Source organism: Pinus tabuliformis, chromosome 2_2, assembly GCF_031772625.1.
Source record: "Pinus tabuliformis cultivar Carrire ecotype Pingquan chromosome 2_2, CPIR1, whole genome shotgun sequence".
Classification (NCBI taxonomy): Eukaryota; Viridiplantae; Streptophyta; class Pinopsida; order Pinales; family Pinaceae; genus Pinus; species Pinus tabuliformis.
In genome coordinates this window covers 1158119944-1158144701 of record NC_142300.1, presented here as the reverse complement: position 1 = coordinate 1158144701, position 24758 = coordinate 1158119944, and the positions used below count along the sequence as shown (strand labels likewise).

Genomic DNA, 24758 nt, shown 5'->3' with positions numbered 1-24758 from the left:
CAGGAATCCCAAAAAGGACTGCAAAACCCTAGTCTTTCTTCCTTTGCCAAAATTGCAGAGATACAATGAGTAATACAATAGAGCTTTCTCCCTCAAGAGTCCAACCTTCCAACCTCTGAAAATGACTAAGAAAATACATAATATAGGCAAGCTAACACTTTTCCTTGCCTCTAGGGGTTGAGCTCATCCTTCTAGGAGCTGTTTCAACCAATTCTAAACTGAGCACTAAAAACTAGGCAGTCAAAACAACTTGCCTCTATAAGCTAGGAAACCAATTCATTCATTAAATGTTTGTTATTTCATGAATGAATCTTCTAGAATAGGTAAATAAGTGTCATGTCAACATGAAAATACATTAATTACATCAAAGAGGGTGAAAAATCCCATCACAAGTCAAAACTGGTCAAAGCTGGGCGAATTCCTGAGCTGTAGATGAAAAATTGGCAAACTTTCCCAACAGGTCGCGCCCTGATCCTGAACAGGTCGCGCTACTTTGGAGCTGCTTTTGAGGCACTTCCAGGTGTCCAAATGAGGCAAAAGTGGGCTTGTTGGAAAGGTCTGGATGTCTACTTTCCAACCCAAGTGGAATTTCTGAATTTGGTGTCCATTTGCCCCTCCAAAATTGCAATCTCCCAAGACTGCTTCCTGTGTGTCAAAAAAGTGGCAGAAAGTCATTTTTTGCATGTTTTTTTTTACCTTCTGGAGGCCCAAAACTTGGTGAAATTTCTTGGCAATTGCTGAGCAAGTGTATCTTTGCATGACAAATCCAAAAATGCTGAGTTTTCCCAAAAAGGAGTTGCCCAACGAAAAGGTCGCGCGCGGCGCGCGACCCGTTGGTGGAGAAAACCTGTGTTTGGCACAAAAAATTCACAATTGACAAAATTTTCTCCAAATTTCTTGAAATTTGGGCTGGGAGTCCCCAATCAAGTACCATGCTCATTCAAAGAGGCTTTGGCCAAAATTTGGAGTGGATCGGGCCTTTTCCGTCGTTTTAGCGCCTTGGTCAACCTCCTTGGATCTGGCAATTGTATTTTTAACATTTCTTTAAAACCATGACACCTGCGTAAAAAGTGAAGGAGGTTTTTCTTCTTTGGCATGTTGTGGACAAAAACCTCTCGCAGTTTTCCAAAATTCATCTTTGATTGCTCTGAAACATCTTTTGAGTGAAACTTGTCCCGATGTGTGAAACAAGGAATTTCGTGGAAATGAAGCGAAATGAAGGGGATAGGGGGCTTCTAAATTCTTGGGGAAATTTTTGGGAGTGGGGAGGGATGTTAGGAAACAGGGGAAAGTGGAATCTCAGAGATTGAGCGAGAGGAAGGGGTCCAAAAGGGCAAAACACAGGCCAAACCTAGAAAATTGCCAGGTTGTAGCTAGAAACTAGGGTTTGTGCGAAAATGAGGAATTTGGCGGATCTAAGGGATGGGAAGTGTTTGATAAGGTACATGAAGGATAGGGGAAGGTGTATGAACATCTGGATACAAGTTTTGCCGATGATTTGACCATTCAAGAGAAATTAGCTTTCAAAACCCTAGGAGAGGGAAATGACCTTGCCTAGGTGCAACTGAAGCATGAACAAGGTGTAAAATGACTCATTAGACACTGACATGATAATGACAACCCTATGAATGATGATAAACTCAGCTGAATGGTGACATGGACCAACATTTGGACAACTTTTAAAAGGAGTGAAAGCAAACCCTAGACCTAATGCCTAGTGACCAAATTTTGCTTGAAGACTCACTGAAATGACAAAATTTGACTTTGACAATCTGAGACCACTTTGTAAGAGCATATTTGATCACTGGAATAAGGCTGGAAAGACTGACACTAACACATTGATAAATTAGCATTTTGAAAAGTGGTTTGATAGTAGCTTGTTTCACTTGCATGTTGGCATCTCAAGCTTGCATCTAAGAGTGCTCCAAACACAAGTAATCTATTGTTGTCATAGATTTATCTTAACATTGAAATACAAGTTGCATAAGTGCTTTCATTGTTTTACATTAGAATTGATACTTGTTTTCACGGTTTTAAATGCCATTGTGAAGAAGGTTGGTCAACATTGGAATCTAACATTTGCTTGTCTCTTGTAAGCTCTTTCATAATCTCTAAAGATCATTATCTTTGCACCAAATTCACTCATATAAGCACTTAATCCATGATTGAATATCATTGTGAATGTGTCAATTTGGCCATTCCTGGTTAGAAGAATCTCATAACAACCATTTTATTGTTGACTAATCATTGAAGAATATTGGCTAAGAACACTTGTAATCTAATTTTCATAGCTTGTTCTAAGTAAACATCATTGAACAATTTGTGATTTTGAGGTTTTGAGAATTTAATTGGTTGTGACTCAATAGCAATATCTTGGCATCTAAGTATTCTTTGCTTAAAGGATTATAATGTATTTGAATGCCTCTTGATAATCAGTGTAAAGTAACATCGTCCTATTTTGAGGATTGATAATCACTTCCTTAACTGCTATAATTTATTGGTTAATATCTTGTGGAAGATAATTTCTTAAGCACTTGAACAATTGTATCGTGGGCATTTTATCTAATTTTTGCACTGTTGAACTTGAACACTTGTCTTGTGGTTGAGATTACCTTTTCTAATGCATTTTTAAGTACTCGATATCTTAACTTGAAATAAATCATATCCAAGTACTTCAATAACATTTAAGTAATCTCACCTTAAGAGTTACTCATAAGCCTTGCATATCATTCTAAGTTAGTTTTGCACTTAATAATTTACCTCCAAGCATAAGCTTGGTTGATAGACATTTAATGCCACTCTTTTTCATTTTAACTTGAGGGACTTAGCACCTCGTTAGTGGTTAACACGGTGACCTTGAAGTCATCAGAGCCATAGTCTTTGCAGTGTCGGAGGCATCGGGTAGTTAAAACACAGGGGGAGGTATCGTTAATCAAGCCTTTGCTTGCTTCTAATTGGTTTCTATCCCACAACCTACTCTAGAGACTAATTCCAAAACAGTTAGCAGGAAGGATATACTTAAAATAGGTATTTAATTAAAATCAACCAAGATTCTGCATTTTACCTAGCTTGTAGGACTTGCACTTCATTTAGGATATCGAGCATCTAAGCTCCAAGGGCTCAAATTTTCTTAAAATGTCCATTTTTCATTTGGTGGGAGACCTCCAGAAATTGACTTTTCTTTGACCCACGAATTTTTTATTATTTTCCACTTGGAGATAAATTAATTTCTATGTAATTATTTTTGACTCAGAATTAATTAATTTTTTGCCTTAGGATTTTTATTAATTTAGCAAAAACTTAATCAATTAACACTAGAGAGGATTAATAATTTTTCCACCCTCAAATATTTTAGCCATGGTGTCTAACTATGAGTAACCATGCACTAAAATGTTTTTTACATCAAATTATTACAATATCAACCCTTAAAAATGGAAATACACATTTAGACTCGGACCCTCAATAATTTACCCAATTCTGCGACACAATATGATCTAGTATGAAACCAAGTGTGCTTGTAATAAAATAATTTAGCCAATACGCTTAAATTATTCTCAAACACACTTTTACGAAAGTGAAGCGAACAAAGTTCCTTCTATAAATTAATTACTCCAAAAGACTTGGAATATCAAGATATCCATTAAGGATATAAATATTATATTAAATATGAATAAAAATGAGAATGAATAAATTACAAATGAGAACGAGAGGCTTGCTTATATATCAGGCAAGTTTCTCTTCATCAAGAGTCATGTCCTATTAGACATGCCTCTTCAACCTAATTATTAGCTTAACCTAAGTCACCTGACACGGGGATTCGTAGGATTCGGGATTCGTGGTGTTGGATTTGGACACGTTGATCCCCCGGAACAGGACACGTAGGATTCGTTATATATTATTTTATTAAAATATATATATATATTAAAAATTAGATATTTTTTACACAAATTTTACTTAATGATACAAATATATTGATTTCAAATATAGATCTTCATCTATAGCTATTAGCATGCATAGTACATACAAAATTCAAATACATGTCAATCTATTATCTATTTCTTATGCTTGGCCCTCTTGCCACCACGAGAAATGTCTAATTTTTTAGTCTTGTTGGAAAATCAGGATCTTTGTCATTAATATCACCCTCTAAGCATTAATATCCAGAGGTATCTTTGTCATTACCTCTGTATCTGTATAGGGATCTTTGTCATTAATATCACCCTTTAAGCATTAACATAAGATAGAACAAGCATAACATGTCAAGTCAAGATTTTGTTTGGGTGATGCGTACATTTTTAGAAGGGTCATGATACAGGAGTTCGACAACCAATGTCACTAACATGAAGGTACATAGAGGGATTGGTGCTCTTGATTAAATACGAGTTCCATACCCTAATACATGACAAAATTCAATGGAAACATTGCAATCCCCCAATCCTAAAATCCTGAAAAACTGATAAGTCTGCTGGATTTTGAATGAAATCTAAAATTCTACTTTCTCCATATGAAATCCAATGAGGCCGGAACCACTCTCAAACATCCTGAGTCATTTCATGGTAATGTTAAAAATTTAAGTAAAAGGATGAAAATGAAGATTAAGGAGAATGTCACTTTTACTTTAAGAATTTAACATTACCATGAATAGCATATCAATACTAGGGCCTAGACTTGATCATTAAGCTGCCAAAACGCTTGCCAAATGAAAATATGCGTGGTTGTAATGACCAAATGCGGCCTTTTCATACCAGTGCAGGTCACTTTTGCCGCCTAACGAGTCCTGGAAAACAGGACACGCTGCCAAAATTGTGACACACAGTCGGATTTGACGTGTCAAAATAGGACATGACGTGTCATGGTTTTTGGACACGAATCTCGAGAGAATCGTGTCGGACATGATGGATTCGAAATTCGTGGGGCCTATAGGACGAATCCGGTTATCTAGAGCTTAACTAACTATTATTTATGATTTATTATCGTTTAGATTATTTTACATTATTTATATATATTTTATTTGTTACATTGCCTCCTTCCTCAAAAAGCTTTGTCATCAAAGCTTGTCGATGACAAAAGGCTTGATCTCTTTTTCGGCCTCAAACGTCTTTCTGTCTTGGAACAATCATCTTCATCAATACAAATTGATATGATCTTCTTAGTGACAAACAAAATTGTCGCACCAAGAAGGGATCAGACCATCCCCGATTAATCTTTTGTATAGTATTCTGATCACTGGAATTTTGTAACGAATTGTTAGCATAAGACTGGATTGAGATTACATCACTATTATCCGGAACATCAGTTTGTTGTTTCAGTTTTGACTGGTTCAAATATGTAGCATGGTTGATTCGTCTGTTCTCATGATTCATATGCCGATATGGAACCTTTTTGGTTTGATTTCTCCTTACTGGGCATGTGCCAATTTTTATACTTTCTTCTGGCAAAGATGTTGTCGAGATGGTTATGGAACATTCACTTGGGAAGTTCATTGTTTGAACTGCAACATCCAAGCGCGACTTTTCTTCAACTTGCTTGTCTTTTTCCTAAGTTGTGACATTCATTGAATCGGTATTCGTTGTTTTGTCATCAACTTGAATCCCTACATTTGATACTTCTTTCTCGATAAATTGTTGTATCTTGTTTTCTAATGACTTCTTATCCTTCTTAAGTTTCTTAATTTGCGTCATTAACTTTTCACTATGGTTTTTAAGTCGAGAAACTTCTTCATTTTTGTCAATAGTGATTTTGTCAATTTCATTTTGCATATTTTGTAATACCTTTTTACCTTCTTGAGAAATTACTTTTGAAATATCCGATATATCTTCTGGCGTTACTGAATTAGGTTTCAGTGTAACATCTTGGAGTGTTATTTTATTCTTCTTGTAAGAAAATGTTAAAAACTTTTTCTCAGTATTTAGAATAAAGGAACCTAGAGTTTTCATCCATGGTGATCCCAAAACAATGTCACTATCGTTAAAACATAAGGTTTTCACGGTGAATTGTGAGGTAAAAGTATAATCTCCAATATTTAGGTGTAGATTGCTTATATCGTATTGTTTGCCAAAAATATTTGTTTCAACTATATTTGATTCAGGAATCACCAATTGATTAGCACATTTAGGACTAACATAATTACTTATTTCAGTAGCACTGATAGAGATTATGATGTGTCTCCCTGCGAGTGATCCTTTGATTTTAAATAGTGTGTAAACAAATGTACTATGGGTTTCAGGAAACCTTTCATTACTAGTCTCCATTTTTTCCTTGATTTTTTTACGTAAACAATATGTCAACTGGAGCTATTTTTATTATAAAATATCACGTATTTCTTCTATATATATTTTTCAAATATTCTCCTTTAATGTGGATTGTTAAAACTTGAATACCCTTTTATTAAAAAAACATTCCTTTATATTGTTGCCCTCTATATATGTATGTATTTCTTTATATTAAGACCCCTTTTCACAATAACTTTATTATCTTATTATAATAATAGTTTCACTTTTTTTTTAAATAATAAATTGGTCCCTTTTTTTATATACTTAATTACTCCCTTGATAACTTTTTAATGTCACCCCACTTAATAAATATAAAGGTCACGTCTTTTCATATGACACGGCCACGATGTTAAAATACCATGGGCTATTACCATGGGTTGTTTTTAAAACCTCCGTTAAAATGTTCTCCACATAAAAATAAAACGTATTCCTTAATGGGCAATTACCATGGGTTGTTTTTAAAACCACGGGCTTCTCCACGTAAAAAGTTTTAAATATACTTGGTATGAGATTTTGTATCCGTTTTGTTTTTTATTTTACTTTTTTTTTCTTCTTTTTTTAATTTATTTACTCATATTTCTTTTTTGGTTAATTTTTTTTATGGCCAAAGGCCTAGAAAAATGGAGAAAGGAGAAACTCCCAAATTCTGAGCAAAATGATTCAATTGTACGACAACAAGGTTGACAAATTTCGACAGCCAAGAACCTGGATCGAAGAACGAGCTCTGTGCACCGGTTAAGCAACCTAGAGGACTGAACTGCTCTGATACCAAATGAAGCGAACAAAGTTCCTTCTATAAATTAATTACTCCAAAAGACTTGGAATATCAAGATATCCATTAAGGATATAAATATTATATTAAATATGAATAAGAATGAGAATGAATAAATTACAAATGAGAACGAGAGGCTTGCTTATATATAAGGCCAGTGTCTCTTCATGAAGAGTCATGTCCTATTAGACATGCCTCTTCAACCTACTTATTAACTTAACTAACTATTATTTATGATTTATTATCATTTACATTATTTTACATTATTTATATATATTTTATTTGTTACAAAAAGACTCGATATAGCACTAAGACTCACTTAAGACCTTGTCAAGGAATTTCACCCTAGCTTTGGGGTTTAAGCTGGAAGAAAAACTCTATCGATTATCCGTGTTTAGAAACACACAAAATTCGGTGAGATTAAAAAACTTCCTAGGATGAAATCCTTTGCCAAAATTAAAGGCTTACCTAAGTGTTGTTGCATAGTTAAACTGTTATACTAGAATCATTTACAATACATCTTGCAGAAATTGGGTTTACAATGACATAATTGTATTGCCTGATGACTTTGAACTTTGAGATGTTGACCACACTTTGTTAACAGGTCCTAGTTTTCATTGTATGTCCTTCTTCTATGCACTTGTTTGGGATGTGTTGTTTTTCTACTCAACCGTTTTGTGTTTTTAGGTCCTAGTTTTCATTGAAAGCCCACTTCAGTGCATTTGTTGTTTGGAATGTGTTGCTTGTGGCAGCAGCCAGCACTCTTTTTCTGGTTACAATGTCTATAAACACATTGCTAAATCTAATTTCAATGTTTCTTCTTGAAACGAAGGAAATTACAATTTTTTGTTTAAAAATAATGTAATTCTCTTTGTATAACCATTGAATCAATGACCTAAACATTATATATAGCTATAGAATCATTTGTCATGAAAACCTTGTTGATATCCTTATCATCTCGAGTGATATTTATTATTGTTAATATTGTCCTTCATTTTCATGTCAACCTTTTTCTTCTAGCAATTCTTTTCAATTTGACCCACTTTATTGCAACAGTTACATGTGATGGATTTCTCTTGCTTTGAATAGAAGTCAATTTTACCTTTGACTTAATGTGGTTTTCTTCGCCACATCCTTAGTGAAGTCATTGTTCCTTTAAATTGTAATGCAACTGTTGCAAAAACACTACCATTATTCCTATAGCTACTCGTCGAAACTAAGAGGATCTTTCCTCTCCATGAGGTATATGTTGCTCACAAGGATATGTAAACCTTCATGTAGGCTATTTACGATGAGAGTCCCTCTGTTTTAAAAAACGGTCGGCTCGTAACCGACTCGGCCGAGTTGGTCCGAGCCAAGCACTCCAGCATCGACCCGGCCTTGGATTCGGTTCGGCCGGCCAGGTTGTCTAACAACTCGGCCAGCTCGGTATTAACCCGGTCGGCTCGGCCGAGTCCAAACCTACTCGGCCGGGTTGGAACAGCGGCCCGTAAAACCCGTGTTTTAGCGATTTTTTTTAATGTTATTTTAGGGGACTCCAAACCATTTATTATTTTGCTTATGTGGTTTTTGGGGTCCATTCCCCTCTTCTAAACCCTATTTAACCTACTCAACCCCTCTCATTCTCTCACAACCATCTCATGCATTTGAGTGAGAGTTTGTGAAGAGTTGTTGAATTTGTTTTTTGGAGCAACAGTGAGGAGTCTTGGGCAAGCATTGTAGATGGAGTGAGGAGCTTCTTGGGCAGCCATTTGGAGCAGCATTGAAGAGTTGGTTTCTTGGAGCAAGGCAGTTTGTGCCTGGAGGTATTTTTTTTCACTTGTAAAAATCTGTTTTTGCTTATTAAATTTTATGTGCAAATCTAGAAATCCTAAAGAGTGTTTTTTGTGAAAGAAATGAGCATTGAATCAATGTTCTTTTTTCATTTTCAAATTGTTTGCTTTCATTTCCAAGTCAAAAAATGGCACCTACAGTGAAAGATGTTGCTTGGGCATATGTTGAAATGGTTGATAGTCAAATGCATTGCAAATTTTGCCATAGGAAAATTAAGGAAGGTCTTGGGGGCATTAATAGGCTGAAACAACACTTGGCAGGCATTAGAGGCCAAATTACTCCATGTACCTCACCAAAAATTGGGGAGATTAGGAAGGATTTGTTAGCCAGCTTTGAGAAGTTTAAAGAAGATAAAGCTAGGCAAAAAGAGTTAGAGGCTAAAATTGGGAGGAAGAGGAATATACAAAAAATGTTGGCTACCAACCCCCATTTTGATTTTGAGGGTTCTTCCTCTATCCCTTGTACTGATGCATCCAACCCCTTCCGATATGTTCCTCCCTCTTTTGAGTCTATTCAAGAAAAGGGGAAGGGTAAAATGAAAAAGGGTGATATGAATATCAAAAGTTATTTCACTCCCTCCTCTCCATCAGATGCACATGGTCCTCAACCTAGTATAAGTCATTTGCAGCCCACTTTAGATGACCATTGGAAGAAAGAATTGAGGGAGACTGCTTGTGACTGCATAGCTAGATGGTGGTATGATGCTGATATCCCCTTCCATGCTTATCGTTCACCATATTATGAGCCTATGTTTGATGCCATTCATGCTGCTGGAAAAGGCTTCAAAGGCCCTACTATGCATGAGTTAAGGGGATATCGTTTGCAGAAAGAAATTGCCTCCATTAATGAGTATTTGAAAGATTTCAAGGACTCATGGGCAAGAACAGGATGTACCATCATGTCAGATGGATGGACTGATCAAAGAAACCGTACCATCATAAACTTTCTTATCTTCTGCCCACAGGGAACCATGTTTCTAAAATCAGTTGATGCATCTGATAAGGTAAAAGATGGACAATTGTTGTTTCAGCTATTGGATGAGGTTGTTGAGGAGGTGGGGGTGGCTAATGTTGTTCAAGTCATCACAGATAATGCCTCTAACTATGTTCTTGCTGGTAAATTGTTAGAGGAAAAGCACAGAACCATCTTTTGGACCCCATGTGTTGCACATTGCATAGACCTCATGCTTGAGGATATTGGCAAATTAGATTGGGTCAAAAACACTGTAGATCATGCCAAAAGCATAACAAAATTTATCTACAATCATTCATGGATTTTGAGCCTGATGAGGAAACACACAGGGGGCAGGGATATTATTAGGCATGCCATCACTAGATTTGCTACTCATTTTTTGACATTGCAATCTATGCTTTCACAACATAGAAACTTGCAAAAGATTTTTTCCAGTGAAGAATGGAATCAAAGCCAGTGGTCTCACAAAATGGAAGGCAAAGAATTGAAAAAGAAAGTTAATGAAGAAATATTTTGGAGAAAGGCAGCAGAGATTGTGAAGCTTGTTGAGCCATTGGTTAAGGTGTTGCAGTTGGTGGATGGGGAAAGATTGGCTATGGGCTTCATTTATGAGGCTATGGATCAAGCAAAGGAGCAAATAAAGAGGGCACACAAGGATAAAGTGGCTAAGTATGGGCCCATTTGGGCAATCATTGATGAAAAATGGAACAATCAACTCCATCGCCCTATACATGCAGCTGGGTATTTTTTGAACCCACGGTATCATTATAAAGTTAAGACGACAGGATCTTTGAAGGGGGAGTTTAGAGATGGATTGATTGACTGCATTGATCGCATGATCCCATTGGAGTGTGATCAGTTGGAGATACACCGACAGGCCACAACCTTCAGCAGTGCCTCAAGTACCTTTGGGAAGAACCTAGCAAAGATTGCAAGGGAAGTAGATGAGCCAGGTAAACAAAGATTTCAATTTTCAAATTCTTAATACTTATTTCATTAAATCGTTTATACTTTATAATTTGAAAGTTGGATATAATTTGTAATTTTGTTGAGCTAACTCATTACACTCCTATGTTTTTTGCAACGCAATGGTGGGAGGCATTTGGTAGCCATTGTCCTGAATTGCAGAGGTTTGCAATTCGTATTTTGAATCAAACTTGTAGTGCTACTGGGTGTGAGCGCAATTGGTCTGTCTTTGAGAGGATTCACACAAAGAAGAGAAACAGTTTGGATCAAAAATTGTTAAATGATCTAGTCTATGTCCAATACAACCTCTGCTCAGACGCAACCAATCGCTGAACAAAAGACCTTATTCAGATCCCATTGTGTTGGACGACATTGATCCAACATCAGATTGGGTAGGGGAAAGTCATCCAACAGAGTTTGATTCTGATGAGGATCTTGATTTGGATTTACAGGTGGAGGCAACACTCGAACATAATGTTCTGTTGAATGCAGATCCTGATCCACTTGTACCAGCCTCAAGGCCAGCCCCAAGTCCTCCAGTTGTAGGCACTTCTTCTGTGGAGCCACGACAAAAGCCCATATCTCGTCTATCTCAGCTTGCAGCTGTTGCACAGCCTGCTAGTGCTACCACTTCTACAGCTGCAGTTGGAGATGATGATGAGGAGGAGCCATGGGGCCCCCTGTCTGACTTTGATGATGATCCAGAGATTGATCCACGTGATCTCAGCTCCTCCAGCAGTAGCCAGTAGTACTGGACCATTGGTCACAGTTTACTTTTGTTGTAGAGGTCATTTCCAGCCTCCTTGGTTATGTGTTTTTGTTTTGATCTCTATATCATGATCATGTATGTATTGGACAGTGCACTGGGTGCCATTTTGATATAATGAATATATTCATGAGCCTACTTTGATCATAGGTTGTCTTCTATCTATATTCTAATGATGTGTGTTTGGAAACATGAATGAAAATCTTTAAAATTATGTTTTTTTATAATAAAAAATAAATATTTAATGTATTTTTTACAACGACTAAGTAATTGAAATCGAGTCGGTCGAGTCGATACTGAGTCGGAGTCGACCCTCAGCCGAGTCAGTGTCGGAGTCGACCCTCGGCCGAGTCGGTGTCGGAGTCGGAGCTTTAAAATATGCCTGAGACTAGCGAAGCCCTTCTTAATTTGGTAGCTCAGGGACAAATTCCCTCCTTTGGACAACCTTCCTCATCAAGAAGGACCCCTGCTAGCCCTTGGAAGAACTTAATTTGGTCAAAGAAAATTTTAATTTTTGAATTCAAACCCACAAGTACACGAAAGTACAAGTCAGCCTTGGAAAGGAAATTCAACCTCCTTGGACAGATATAAATACACCTCATGTCACATCATTTGGAGGAATCATCATCACACATCTTCTCTTGGAGGTTTGACTACTTCTGAAAATTGCAGGTCTCTTTCACACGTGCAAGGAGGAGAGAGAAGATTTCTGATTGGGCTGAATTCTTCCTTTGACCAGCGTTGACTTTTTGGAGTTTGGATTGGTTTGACTTAGTTTGACTTGGGATTTTTGCATCTGTTTTGGAAGCCGAATTTTTTGCCAAGGAGAGCGAAGTTTTCTGGGCACTTTGACCATGGTTGACCACAGATATGAAGCTGCCATTTGACCAGAGAGTTGATTTTGACTTTGACCAATTTTGGAGGCATCTTTTGGGACTGTTTTGACTTGACTTTGACCAACAAAAGAGGCCGAGTTTTCTGTTGTCAGGACCGAACTTTTTGAGCTGATTTGACCACCAAATGTTGACTGGATAGGGCATGATTTGCTGCTGTTGAGTGCTGTTGAGTTTGAACATATTTGACTTGCTGACCAGATTTGACTTTTGGGCTCCTCTCTTAGATATTGGTTAATTTGTTGTTGGATAGTCAAAGTTGTTGACCTTTGACTCATTACTGTTGAACTGGAACATTGTAATCTCTCTACTGAACATTTGATGACAATCTAATAAAAGAAGAATTTGAAAGGGTTTTCCCCTTGTGGGGTTTTCCCTGGTGTTTGACCAAATCTTGTGTCTCTTGTCTTTGCTCTTGGCTGCCTTATGTTGCATATTGGATTTACTGTTCTATCTAATTTTGCTATTTGTCATTGAAAGATTGATTTGGTTTAAAAGTGATTGCTAACTGAAGAAAGAATTGAGCTAAGTGATTGTACTAGGCATAGAACAGTTGAAAATTAACAGCCCTTAACTTCTAGCCTTTCCCCTACTGCAACTAATTATCTCTTATATCTTCCAATTTTTGAAGATGTGAAGAAAGAGAGTCATATATGCACAGTTTAAATGCATACAACTGATTTCTTAAGAATAAGAATCTTGGATTATTCCTTGTTGCATACAGCCTTTGCAAAGTTGTCCAAGCTTCATTGCAAGTCTCCTTACCTTGCAAATGCACAATTAAATTATATGCAATAGATAAACCAATAACAGCAAAAACCTCGTGGCCTCTTTCTTTCCATTCAGGAAAAATTTTGGGTTCTGATGTAATTTTATCAAGTTTCTTTTCTTCTCCTTCAACAATCTCCTGGAGCATCTTCAAACATCTATGTTTCATAAAATTTTCAAATGAGCTTGTTAGCATCCAACAGAATATATGCAACAGTATTTGCACTCATTTTTTCTAGCCCAAGAGAACAAAAACAAAGAACTTTTAATTAAATGAAGAGTAAACAATGAGAAGATATCCCAAACAATTTCAAGTAAAAAACTGCCAAAAAACTTTATGAATGGCTTCAATCCAATATCAGATGTAAAAATTATGACCATTTTACAGAGAAAGGTATTTTCTGGAGCTACTGACAGATCTCAAACGTTTTTCTTATCTCCTTTGCACCTCCTTCAAGAGAATGGCCATCTTTTCATACAAGTACGAAAAAATATGCACCTCACATGGGAATTACAAATGTTAGAAGAGAAATAATTTTAAAATAGTCTATGAAAAGTGTACATAGAGTGACGACATGTGGAAGATGAATTCTAAGAGGATGAAAGATATCACCTCATAACCTGCATTTAAATACCTATGACCCCGCACTAACTTAGGCTATTAGAAATAAAAATCCTAAATATAGCAATTAAACATTATTTCTAACACTATCCTGCAAAAGATGGAATCAGTAAAATGTCTTAAACAGAATAATTTGTCCTTCAGACTAAATAACATACCTTCCATCGTCACGAATAAATCCTTGGTGCCAAATTGGAGTAACTTGGAATCCTTCCTCTACCCTTCTGCAAAATTCCTGTGAATAATTCCAAATACAATTAACTTGTGAACAAAGTATATGCACACATAAACACCCAAAAAACAGATCAAAATATCTAGATGTCCACCAACTGCAATAGTTCTAGCACACGGAATAAAAGCCTACCTTCCAAGATGTATGACTATTGAAAGGCATACTTGTTAATTTTTAGATAACAATGGTATGTTCTATGCTTAAGAGCAATTTACTTCAATTCTCTTACTAGCCCAATATCAATTTCCAGATTAGCAATCACATTAACATGACAATAAATGCAAATAGAACATAAATAAAACAGTAGAAGACAAGCCAAGACAAGAGGACACAAGATATGGTGCCAGCCAGGGACAAACCCCAATGTGGGGAAACCCTTTGATCAATTCTTCTTATTATTCTTCAAAAGTTCAGCAGAGAGAGAGTACAATATGCAATATTCACTTGCCCAATCAAAGTGAAATCTGTCCAAACAAACAACAGCCACAGAAAGCCCTAACTAGAAAGTCAACGCTGGTCAACAAGGCAGAATTTGACCTCCAAAACAGCTCAGTCAAACCTAGTCAACTCGACCTCCAACAGTCATCCGAATCAGCCCAAAACAGTCCCAAAAAACTCAGTCAAACTTGGTCAACACTACAGTCAAACCCTTTTGCAGTCAACGTTGGTCAAATAATATGGATTGCCTCGATTTCTATGCCCAGAAATGCGGCCTGCCCAAACAGAAATTATCCCACCAAAATCGCAGTCAAACAAGGTCAACATTGCTGGTCACCGTCAAACTTCCTTGAAATTCGGTCATCACTGAAACAAAAAATCTGACTTCTTCGCACTTGTGAAGAGATGTATGAGAAGATGAGTGATGTCCAAATCAGGCAAAGGCACCTTCTATTTATATGCAAATGTTGAGGATGAATAGACCGTAGATGTGACTGTTGGGCTTCTGAGCCTACATTAGTTTGTTGGCCGACCTTGAAAATTTGTCCATAAACAAAATAAATTCATAATTCCATTTGTACATGTCAGAATGAGATGATTCAAAACACACGAGTTTAATAATTGAAATATTAATAATTGAATAGATGATGATTACATTTTGTGGGAGACCCTGACTATATACTGCCTTGGGTGCCTCTTGGTGAACGGGCGTGATCTTTGATCATGCCCTTTGCCTAATAAATCATAGACTAACTATTTTTTTATATAACATTGCTTTCCTCTCAAAAGAATGCTTTGTCCTCAAAGCATACGTAACGACGGATGTTGCTGATGAAACGCTTCAGTCTCCCAAGAGGCTTCTTCTTCTGGTAAGTCCTTCCACTTGATCAAGTATTCCTTGATTGCACGAGATTGAAGCTTCCTTTCTCTGGTAGATAAGATACCTTCTGGTTCTAAAATGGCCCTTCCTTCATCATCAAGGGATGGAAGCGTTGTTTGCGCTGATTGATGGTCGCCCAGTGCTCTTTTAAGGCAGGAAACATGGAAGACATTGCGAACACGACTTTTCTCCTGAAGGCTTAAATTATATGCAACTTGGCTGATCTTTTTATTGATCTGATATGGTCCATAGAACTTCGGTGCCAATTTATTTTTTCCTTTTTGTTTCAAGGACAACTGTTTGTATGGCTAGAGTTTGACAAATACCCATTCTCTGACTTCAAATTCTCTTTCGGTTCTGTTTCGGTCCGCTTGTTGCTTCATATGGTTCCTTGCATAATTCAAGTTTTCTTTTAGGGTTTGGACAATTTTTTAACAGCAGGTAGATTTGTCTGGATGGCAGCTAGATTGTTATGAATATAATTCATAACAAAATAAATAAAAATAAATAATATAAATACTAAGTAATCAAGTAGTGATTATGTTAAGAAGTCATTAGTTAAGTGAAAAGGCATGTCTAAAAAACATGCCCGGTCACGAAAGGACACCTGCTTAGGTATATATATGCGGGTCCTCATTGTAACATTCATCACTTATACATTTTATATATTAACTAATTATTATTTACAAATACCTGTGTGTATTTTTACATTTAATGTTGAAATTTGGTACCGGAGGACAGGTGGTTCCCTAAGGCTTTGATCTTTGGCCCATGGAAAAGTGTCCAAAAGAATTTAATTTTTCTCCTAAAGTGACTTTATAATTTTTATAAAGTTAAATCTAATTTAAAAGTGACTTTAAGTGATAAAGTTACTAAAGTCTAATATTAAAGTGACTTTATTAAAGTCAATGTAAAATTATAAAGGAAAAGTGACTTTGGAAATAAATGACTAAGTGGATCTTTATTAAAGTGGGGTAAATTAAAAAATAGAAAGTGAGATTTAAATGAGCATTTAATCTCAGCCATAGATCTAAATCTATTTCAACCATTGGATTTAGGGATCACCCAAAAGCAATGTTGTTCAAAGCACGAGCGGGATTAAATCGGCGTGGGGAACAAAGCGGAAAAAATCGGAAAAATCGGGAAAAAAGCGGAAAAAAGCGGGAAAAAAGCGTTTGGCACAAAAATATTCATTTTTTTTCAATTTTTTTAATATCTAAACCATCTACAACATAAAATAAATACATTGACACATAAATATGATAAAAAAACTAATATATAAGATGTTTAATATCATTTCTAGCGCTAAAATCACACATAACATTGAATCATGTCCTGAATAGTAAGTCCTGACTCCTGAGGACTTGAGTCCCAACTCAGCCTCAAAATATCAACAAAAAATATGATAATGTATCTCATCATGTCATAATGTCATATACAATAAAATGAAAGTCTAATCCTATTGATTTCCTCTGCCCCTCTTGCGAGAAAATGTCACTGCTTTCCCTTTCCCTCTAGATGTAGATGCTGGTGCCTGTGCTGGTGGAAATGGCAGTGGAGTCTGACGTGCTCTAGAAGCTGAAGAAGTAGAAGTAGCAGCTACAGGAGGTAGACGGAGACCACGTCCTCTACTGGTGGTAGTGGTAGCCCGGGTAGGCGGTGTCACCTCCTCCTCCTGCTCCTCCTCCTCCTCCTCCACCTGCTCCTGCTCCTGCTCCTCCTCCTCCTCCTCCTCCCCCTCATCCTGCACTAACCAATCATCAGTGGGATCCATGAGAGGCCTCTCGGTCTCAACCCTCCATTCAGCAGTGGTGTCAATCCCATCCAATGAGATGGCATCCATATCAGGTGTCCTCTCTAGTTGCCTCACCCACAATCGAAGATTGTAGTAGACATAGACCATGTCATTAAGTCTATGGGACTCCAACTTGTACAAAGTTCATGAAATAATAATTAATAATTAATATTATAAAAAAAATATTGTTTAATGAATTCAAAAATTTATTTGGAAATTTGCAATATTTTAAATGTTTAAGTGTTAACCTGTTGCGCTCCTTGTTGTGTATTTTTTCAAATACACTCCAATTGCGCTCACATCCTGAGGAGCTGCATGTTTGGCTGAGGATGCATACAGCAAGCTTTTGCAAAAGGGGTACTCTGCCACCATACATCTTCCACCATGCGTCTACAACAAAATTACAAATAAAATTTTAAATAAACATAAGAAAAAAATGGAATTTGAAGAGAATGAAATTTGAAACAAAGTTACAAAGTACAAACTAAAAAATACCTGGCATTTTAATCGTCCTATCAATGATAGCCATCTCAAAGCCAAATGTGCCACCTGCCATCTTATATGTCTCAATTTGTTTAGAGATCTCTATACGCTGTTCTGGAGATCGCACCATCTTCTGGACACAGGATAAGAATCCATCCATGATCTCAGCATCAAAATCAAACCCACATGCATAAGAAAATGTAGGGTTCAGGAAACGCCCAGCAGCATGAATGGGACGATGGAGTGTGTTGTTCCATCGCTCATCAATCACTTCCCATAGAAGGAGTTGTTTCTGAAACCCATCATCTCCCTTATCATCATAGTAGGACCAAATGGCTTCTTTGGCCCTGTCCATGGCTTCATACAAATAGCCCATTGCGGGCTTCTCACCATCAACCAACCGAAGAACCTTTACCAAAGGTTCAGTAACGGCGCACACCTCCTGCACTCCCGCCCAGAAGTCTTCCTGGTATGAAACTAGTCTGCACACGGCCTCTCCTTCTGGTTTGCGGCTCATTGACGAAGCACGCCACTCCTCTGAAAGAAACATTCTCTTCAAATCCCACATAGAATTCAAGAGGGATTGAAGAGATATGAAACTCGTCGCAAACCGTGTAATGGCGGGGCGCACCAACTCTTTGTTGTTGGTGCATTTTCTCATCAAGCTAAGCACAGATGTATGATTGTAAATAAATTTTGTGATGCTTTTTGATGAGTCAACAATATCTTTGACAAAGGGAATTTTCCCTATGTCCTCTAACATCAAATCAATACAATGGGCAGCACAAGGTGTCCAAAATAAAGTAGGATGCCTGTCCATAAGCATTCTACCAGCAGCAACATAATTTGCAGCATTGTCCGTTATGACTTGGACAACATTTTCTGCACCCACCTCCAAAATAAACACATCCAGCAAATCACATAAAGTTCTTGCATCTTTGATTTGATGAGTTGCATCAATAGATTTGATAAACATAGTCCCCTTGGGACAACTAACCAAGAAGTTTATAAAGGTTCTCCCCTTTTGGTCAGTCCAACCATCTGACATAACAGTGCATCCTGTTTGTGCCCATGATGCCCTAAAATCCTCCAATCTTTGGGTGCAGTCACGCTTTTCATCTTGAAGAATCCGGCCTCTGAAATCATGATAAGAAGGGATTTTGTACCCCGGGCCAACACTGGCAATAGCATCAACAGCAGGTTGGAAAAATGGATTATTCCTTACAATGCTGAAAGGAATATCACTCCAGAGGAGAAATTTTGCCATCAACCTATCAGCTTGTTCTTTTTCAGTTCTTTTTAGCATTGAACCGATAGTTGGTTGTGAACCAGGGGTGGTTCGAGGAACAAAAAATGATGATGCAGCTACCGGATTGACTGACGCTGCAGTAGAACCAGTGCCACTTGGCCCACTTCCTTCAGCTGACCTTTTTAGTTGCCTTTTGAGTTCTTCTTTGGCCTCTCTAGCATGCTCTAATTCTCCCAATGCTCTCATGGCTCTTTGGATAAGTTCAGGATTTGTATTTATACAGGGCCCCACATCATGTCCAGGGATTTGTGCAAGGTGATACTTCAACCTGTACACCCCCCCGCGTATCTCCTTTCCACACAACTTGCAATACAAGCTTTGTCTATCATTCGGAGCTTTAGGTTCACCATATTCCCAGAAAGGATCCAATTTCCTTGGCATGTTTGTTTTTGATTTTTGAATTTGCAAACCTATGGAAAAATAAGGATTAGGAAATAGGAATTTAGGATTACAAATTACAATTTAGCATTTACAAAATTACAAGATACAAATTTCCAAAATCCAAAGTTCCAAACCCAAGTTACCCAACCAAATGGCAAATGCCAAAAAACAATGAAAAAACATAAACAATGTTTAAAAAAAATGAAAAAAAAAATAAAAAATTGGTTCCCATACTCATACCAAGTTACCCATCCCAAATCAATGAAAAAATACAAAAAATTCTTTAAAAACAATGAAAACAAAAGGAAAATGGTGCCCATATGAAGTTTCCCAACCAAAAACAATGAAAAACAAAGTTTTTAAACAAGGAAAACAAAAAAAAATTAATCTACATACCGTTTTTATGGAGAAATTGGTGATCTCCTCTTGAATTTCTCCAACAAGCACTTGGATTTGCTCCCAAACCCTTCAGCTCCTCTCTCCAACACTTCTCCTCCTCCAACGCGCGCCCACAGTCAGAAATGACCAAAAAAAAAATGAAATTCGTTGTTATAAACCCGCTGCCCGCGCCCTCGCCGCTTTTTTCCATAAAAATCGCGCTTTTTTCAAAAAAGCGCGCTTTTTTCGGAAAAAAGCGGTATAAAAAAAAAAATTGCCGCTTTTTACCTATAAAACGCGGGTTTAAATCGGCATATGGAAAAACTCGCGATTTTTTGAAAAAAGCGCGATTTAAACGCGCTTTTAACAACACTGCCCAAAAGTCACTTAGGGTTAGATTAAAAGAGAAAAAGGTCATTCATTCTTTCATGAGCAGATTGAGAGAGAGAGAGCAAGAGAGCAAGGGAGATTTCTGGACAAGGAAGAGAAGGAGGCAGCAGCTTGGCACACATACCAAGGCAGCAGTTAAGCAAATCCATACAGTTGAATGAACAAACAGTAAAAGGCAGATTTTTGCACAAAAATCGAGGCAGCTGATTTTCTGCACAAAAATCGAGGTCTGTACAGTCCGTCCGTACAGTCTATCTGTAATGTCCGTAGAGCCGTCTGTACCGTCTGTACGACCGTCCGTACAGTAGCCGTACAGCATTGTGTTGTTGTTTGGAAATTTCCAGTGGGATAAGGCTCAAAAATCGAGATAAGTTGTAAATTTGTTTGCTGATTTTTGTTGATTTTTGCTGAATATTTCTCACTGTAAAAGGCATTTTCAGATATAAAGAAGAGCTCTCAAACTGGTTTTCCCCAAGAGTTGTAGGGGGTTTTTCCAGGGTCACATTGACCAAAAATTACTGTGTTTAAATGTTTTAAATCGCTGTTTGTACCTGCTGATTTTTATTTCTGCATTTTCCAGCATTCTGTAAAATTTCCAGAATTTGTGTTTTCAGCAAAAAAAAAAAAAATTACTTTTTCAGTTGTTGAATGTATGGTTATGGGAAAGGGCATTTAACTACATGCAAGAAATAAGGTGAAACTGAAAACCGGGGTGGGAAACAGAAATTTTTACATGGTATCAGAACTTGAGTGCTGAAGGGCAGTTTGGGACAGCAAGGAAGAAAATTACAGCCTGCTGATTTTTCACTCAGAAAATTCCAGCAAGCTGATTTTTCACAAACAGCAGTTTTTATCTTTACTACAGCAGTGCTATTTTTCAGTTTTAGGACAACAGGATGTCATTGGGATTGAGGGTGGAGGATAGGTTGGATGGGCATACAAACTACAGCGTTTGGAAGGAGAGAATGCAGAGTATCTTTGAGGAGGCAGAAGTCTGGGACATCATGGTGCATACCGCACAGAACCCTGTTGTTGTGCCTATTGATGCCACTCAGGTGGCTGAGTATAATAAAAAGAACAACAAGGGTAAGAGATTGATTCTAGACAGAGTCAAAGACCATTGCATTCCTCATGTGAGAGGAAAGAAAAATGCCCATGAGATGTGGACAGCATTGTCCAATCTGTACCAGAGTACCAATGAAAACTGGAAAATGGTCCTGAAGGAGAAGCTGAAAAACATTAATATGGGTAATGATAGTGCAACTGGATATCTCACAAAGATTACTAATGTGAGAGATGTGTTGGCAGCAATTGGAGAGGCCATTCAACCCACTGAGTTGGTGCGGATTGCAGTGAATGGTCTCCCTCGTTCATGGATGAACTTTGCTAATGGGGTTTGTGCACGTGAGACCCTTCCCACATGGGAGAGGTTTTGGGATGATTGCATTCAGACAGAGATCAGGAAAGGTCAGCTTGGGGCAGCCAAGCCAGTTGAGCAGGATGAGGATGTAGCACTGTCGGCAGGAGGCAAGAAAGGCAAAGGGAAGAAGCAGGCTTTCACAAGCAATGGTGGGGGCAAAGGCAAAGGTAAAGGTAAAACGGGTGACACACAGAAGGACTATTCCAAGGTGAAGTGTTGGAATTTTCAAAAGATGGGACACTATGCAGTTGTGTGTCCGGAGAATAAAAAGAAGAAGGGGAAGAACCAGAACGTGGCAGCTTCAGCAGAGGTTGAGGACATTGCAGTTCGTTTTGACCGAGAGTTTGGGTTCACTGCGTATGAGTCCTCTAGTGCAGGATCACCTGCCACACAGGTTCAGAGGGAGCATGCTTTTCCCTCGATTAGCGGAGCATCTTCGGGTATCTGGTATGTCGACAGTGGGGCTTCACATCACATGACAGGAGTCCGGGAGTACTTCTCAGAGCTTTCAGAGAGTGGCACTGATATTGAGGTAGTACTCGGTGATGATAGAGTTGTCAGAGCAGTCGGGGTGGGGACACTGACATTTCAAAGAGAGTCTAAACCTCCCTTGAAGGTGTCAAATGTTCTTTATGTGCCAGGGATGAGGAAGAACCTCATATCCATCTCAGCTTTGGAGGACAAAGGATGTGACGTACTGTTCAGGGGAGGACAGGTGTTGATGTATCCCAGGGGCACTCCAGCTGATTCAGCTAGAGTGTTAGGTGTATGCCATGCAAAGGTGTACAAGTTTGCATTCCAGTCCCTTGTGGCATTGAGCAGTAGTACCGACAGCAAAGCTAGCAGTTCTGAGCTGTGTGAGATTTGGCACCGCAGGATGAGACATATGTATCATGGAGCCTTGAGGACATTGCGGGAGATCACTACAGGTGTGCCAGATTTAGGTACTGATCACTTTGATACTTGTAGAGGATGTGCGATGGGCAAGTTTTCCAAATCCCCTTTTCCCAGCAGTGACAATAGAGCGACTGGGATACTTGATTTGATTCATTCCGATGTGAGTGGTCGAATGTCTCATGTTTCCTTGAGTGGATATGAGTACTATGTTTTATTCATTGATAATCACTCCAGGAGGACCTGGATTTATTTCTTGAAGACCAAGAGTGAGGTCTTCAAGCAGTTTTAGGAGTTTAGAGCTCTTGTGGAGACACAGACAGGTCGGAAGATCAAGTCCCTGAGGTCGGACAATGGAGGAGAGTACACCCTTGGAGAGTTTGTTGACTATTGTGCGGAGGCAGGCATTAAGAGGGAGTTCACTGTTCCTTACAACCCCCAGCAGAACGGGGTTGCGGAGAGGAAGAACAGATCCATCGTAGGGGTTGCCAAAGCCATGTTACATGATCAGGGGTTGCCATTGTTCTTGTGGGCAGAGGCCTCCAACACAGTTGTTTATTTACAGAACAGGAGTCCACATCGTGCCTTGGGGCACATGACTCCGGAGGAGGTTTTTTCTGGAAAGAAGCCTGATATTGGTCATCTTCGTATCTTTGGATGCATTACATACTCCTACATACACAAGGAGAAGAGGACCAAACTAAAGCCCACCACAGAGAAGGGTATCTTTGTGGGCTACAGTGAGATCTCAAAGGCCTTTCGGATTTACATTCCTGCACAGAGGAGAGTTGTTGTTAGACAGGATGTGAAGTTCGAGGAGGACAGGGCCTTTAGGAGTTCATGAGAGTTAGAGTATCTGGATCAGCCAGACCCTCAACAGCAGTTGAGTCAATCGCAGGGATCTAGTGGGCAGGGATCAGGAGAATCTGGAGGTACATCTATGAGGATGTCAGATCCGTCAGTGAGCAGTGGCTCACCGAGCCAGAGGGGTGGTGCTTCGGGCAGCATGCAGAGCAGTTCACAGAGCACTTCACTAGGGAGTCCATTGATGGACAGTTCACACGGTACCTCAGCTTCTACAGGTTCAGGTGCAGGCAGGAGGACAGCAGACAGACAGTCAGGAGTTCAGGCTCCTGATGATGATGGGGAGGAGGAGTTTCATTCTCCTATGGGAGAAGTGCACTCAGGGAAGAGGAAGCCCAAGTGGCTTCAGGACACCTTGAGAGATGCCACATCTGTTGCTGAGCCGAAGAGGTCGGTCAGAGAGAGTAGACCACCTGAGAGGTTTTGTAGCTATATGGCAATGGTTACCAGCATCCTTGACTCTGAGCCTTCTAGCTATGAGGAGGCAGCTAGCCAGCAGGTCTGGAGAGAGGCCATGCAGGAGGAGTATTCTTCTATCATGAAGAATGATGTTTGGGAGGTGGTGCCGAGACCTGAGGGCAAATCCGTGGTTACTTCCATATGGCTTTACAAGGTAAAGCATGCTGCAGATGGCAGCATTGAGAAATTCAAAGCGAGGTTTGTAGCTAGAGGATTCTCCCAGGTAGAGGGAGTTGATTATGAGGAGACCTTCGCTCCCGTGGCTCGATATACTTCGATCCGCTCCATTATATCGATAGCAGCAGAGATGGGTTGGAAGATCCACTAGATGGATGTGAAGACTGCATTTCTCAATGGCTTCATACAGGAGGAGGTGTACATTGAGCAGCCACAAGGCTTTGAGGTGCAAGGAGTCCAATGTGTGCAAACTGAAGAAAGCCCTTTATGGCCTAAAGCAAGCTCCCAGAGCTTGGTACTCCAGGATAGATACATACTTGCAGGGGTTGGGTTTCACAAAGAGTGAGACAGATCCGAACCTTTACTTTATTGTGATAGGTGAGGAGCCTCTCATTCTAGTGCTGTATGTGGATGACTTGGTCATTACAGGTGCAGAGAGACTCATAGAGCACTGCAAGAGAGATCTTGCGACGGAGTTTGAGATGAAGGACATTGGCTTGATGCATTACTTTTTGGGTTTGGAGATGTGGCAGGAGGAGGGGCATTTCTTCCTGGGGCAAGGGAAGTATATTGTGGACATCCTTGGCCGATTCCACATGGAGGATTGTAGACCCATGATGACACCGATGATTACCAACTGGAAGAAGCTTCATGCTTCGGATTCCGAGTTGGTGGATCCCACATTGTACAGGCAGCTGATTGGTTCCTTGATGTATTTGGTCAACACTAGACCAGATATTTGTTTTGCAGTCAACACAATGAGTCAATTTATGTGTGAGCCTAGGAAGGTTCAC

At 38.8% G+C, this 24758-nt stretch overlaps 1 protein-coding gene across 2 annotated transcripts in view; it reads right to left on the bottom strand.

The window, feature by feature from the left end:
- The window catches only part of VTE1 (tocopherol cyclase, chloroplast / vitamin E deficient 1 (VTE1) / sucrose export defective 1 (SXD1)), a 327369-nt gene that overhangs the window by 218925 nt on the left and 83686 nt on the right, over window positions 1-24758 (bottom strand). The window contains exon 4 of one of the 2 annotated variants that reach the window (XM_089405875.1): window positions 14023-14099. The exons of the other annotated variant lie outside the window; for it this stretch is intronic. Within the exon in view, the coding sequence (XP_089262001.1) occupies window positions 14023-14099 (77 nt within the window). The remainder of the gene's footprint in view (window positions 1-14022; window positions 14100-24758) is intronic. 2 annotated transcript variants of the gene reach the window in all.